The sequence below is a fragment of the Pygocentrus nattereri genome, chromosome 5, assembly GCF_015220715.1.
Source record: "Pygocentrus nattereri isolate fPygNat1 chromosome 5, fPygNat1.pri, whole genome shotgun sequence".
Lineage (NCBI taxonomy): Eukaryota > Metazoa > Chordata > Actinopteri > Characiformes > Serrasalmidae > Pygocentrus > Pygocentrus nattereri.
In genome coordinates, this window is record NC_051215.1 from 1,847,490 (window position 1) to 1,849,378 (window position 1,889).

The window sequence follows — 1,889 nt, forward strand, 5'->3', positions numbered from 1 at the left end:
GCCTTGATCAGAGACGGCCTCAGTCAGAAACTGCCTCGATCAGAGACGGCCTCGATCAGAGACTGCCTCAGTCAGAGACGGCCTCAGTCAGAAACGGCCTCGATCAGAGACGGCCTCGGTTAGAGACTGCCTCAGTCAGAAACGGCCTCAGAGACTGCCTCAGTCAGAAATGGCCTCAGTCAGAGAACGCCTCAGACACCATCTCAGTCAGAGACCGCCTCTACCAGTGCAGTTTCTAAAGCTTTGCCATCCAGACTTCAAACAGAGATCCTCTCAGCTTTTATCTGGTCTTCAGCTTATTGAACTGTAAACACTGTCTGACCAGAGGAGGACGGCTCTCCCCTTGTGAGTCTTGGTTCCTCCTAAGGTTTCCTCCTCCAGTCTGAGGAAGATTTTCCTGGCCACCGTCGCCTCTGGCTCGCTCACTGGGGGATCTATGATGTAACTGTGTGTTTTACAACTTCTGTAAAGCTGCTTTGTGACAACATCGTAACAAATAAAGGAACTGAACTGACTTGAACCGCGTGACACCAAACCGCTCTGGATCTCTGTGTCTACACCGCACACACTGATTAGGCGCTCAGGCATCGCCGCGTCATTCCGCCCAGCTCTGTTCACATTAACATACACACGGCGTCGTCAGTCCTTCCTTCGTGGTGACCGCAGGAATGGACGTCCCGTCCGTCCAACCGCACCGCTCAGCTCTGCGCGCTCCCGCGGTTGTGTCACGTGAGCGAGCACAACGCGCGCTCCCGCCGAACTCTCGGAGCAGCAGCACTGGAGAGTTCAGAGGAACACACACACACACACACTCATACTGGACAGCATCGTCGTCCCCAGGTCACTTCACTGCTGGGCTGTGTTTTCTTCGCGGACTCAGATCTGATTAAATCGCCACTAATTGCGGAATAATTAATTAGACGATGACGTCAGGAGCCACACCTGAAAAGAAAAGGTAAATAAATCGCTTCGTTTCTTTCACAGACGCGGGATTAATCCCAGCAGAACGCAGGCGGATTTACAGGACTGTGTTAAAGGAGAACTCCACCGAATTTTCAAAGTTCCTGCAATATTACACGGATTAAGATCTAATCAGAGTCGGTTTGGTGTGAAACGCTCCGTTCTAGATAAACTGACCGAGTCAGAACCGTTCACAGTGGTGGTGATAGGAACCAGACGTCCCTCTAAAAGCTCCTCACAGAAAGTTCCTACATGAACTGGTTCTGAATTCACTGCCTGATGACTGAGACGCTGTTTTATGAGAGTTTAGAGAACTTCAACTCCATTCATGGTGGAGGGAGACATGCAGGGCGCTGTGCGGCAAAATAGTCCCCAAAGAAAACTCATTATTCCAGATTTTCCACTGTTTTCCATCATCAGCATTCCATATAAGCTCAGAAGACTCGTGTAGGTTCTCTGGAGGTTCTGGATGGTAAATAAAGTGTCTGTATCTGTGTTGTAGTCATGGCGACGCCTGGTTCCCATCACCACCACTGTAAAGACGTCTGAGCCGTTTCACACCAAGCGGCTCTGGATCTCATGAACATGAATTTAAAAAAACATGAATTTATTTCACTGAAAATCTGTGGAGTTCCTCTTTAAGACATGCAGTAATGAATCGTAGTGTAGCATTACTGTCTGAGGTGTTTATCGTGTTGGATTAAGACCTACAGTGCAGACTGATGCTTCAGTTCACACTCACATTAAGAACTTCTGTAGTGAGCACAGCATTACATTAAACTGCAGTAGTAGCACTTTAAGGGCCGGTTTCCCAGACCCACTGAAACGCGTTTCCTACGGTGATCCTAGGCTTAATCCTCGTCTGGGAAACCGGCCCAGAGTTCGAATGAGCACCTACAACGTTTATTGGTGGAGTCCTCGCTGGATTA

General features: G+C 49.1%; 1 protein-coding gene across 1 annotated transcript in view; it reads left to right on the forward strand.

Moving 5' to 3' along the window:
- Positions 1-664: 664 nt before the first annotated feature.
- hif1aa (hypoxia inducible factor 1 subunit alpha a) overlaps positions 665-1,889 on the forward strand; it is a 49,579-nt gene continuing 48,354 nt past the window's right edge. Inside the window, exon 1 of the mRNA XM_037538260.1 lies at positions 665-955. Within this exon, the coding sequence (XP_037394157.1) occupies positions 924-955 (32 nt within the window). The 5' untranslated portion in view covers positions 665-923. The remainder of the gene's footprint in view (positions 956-1,889) is intronic.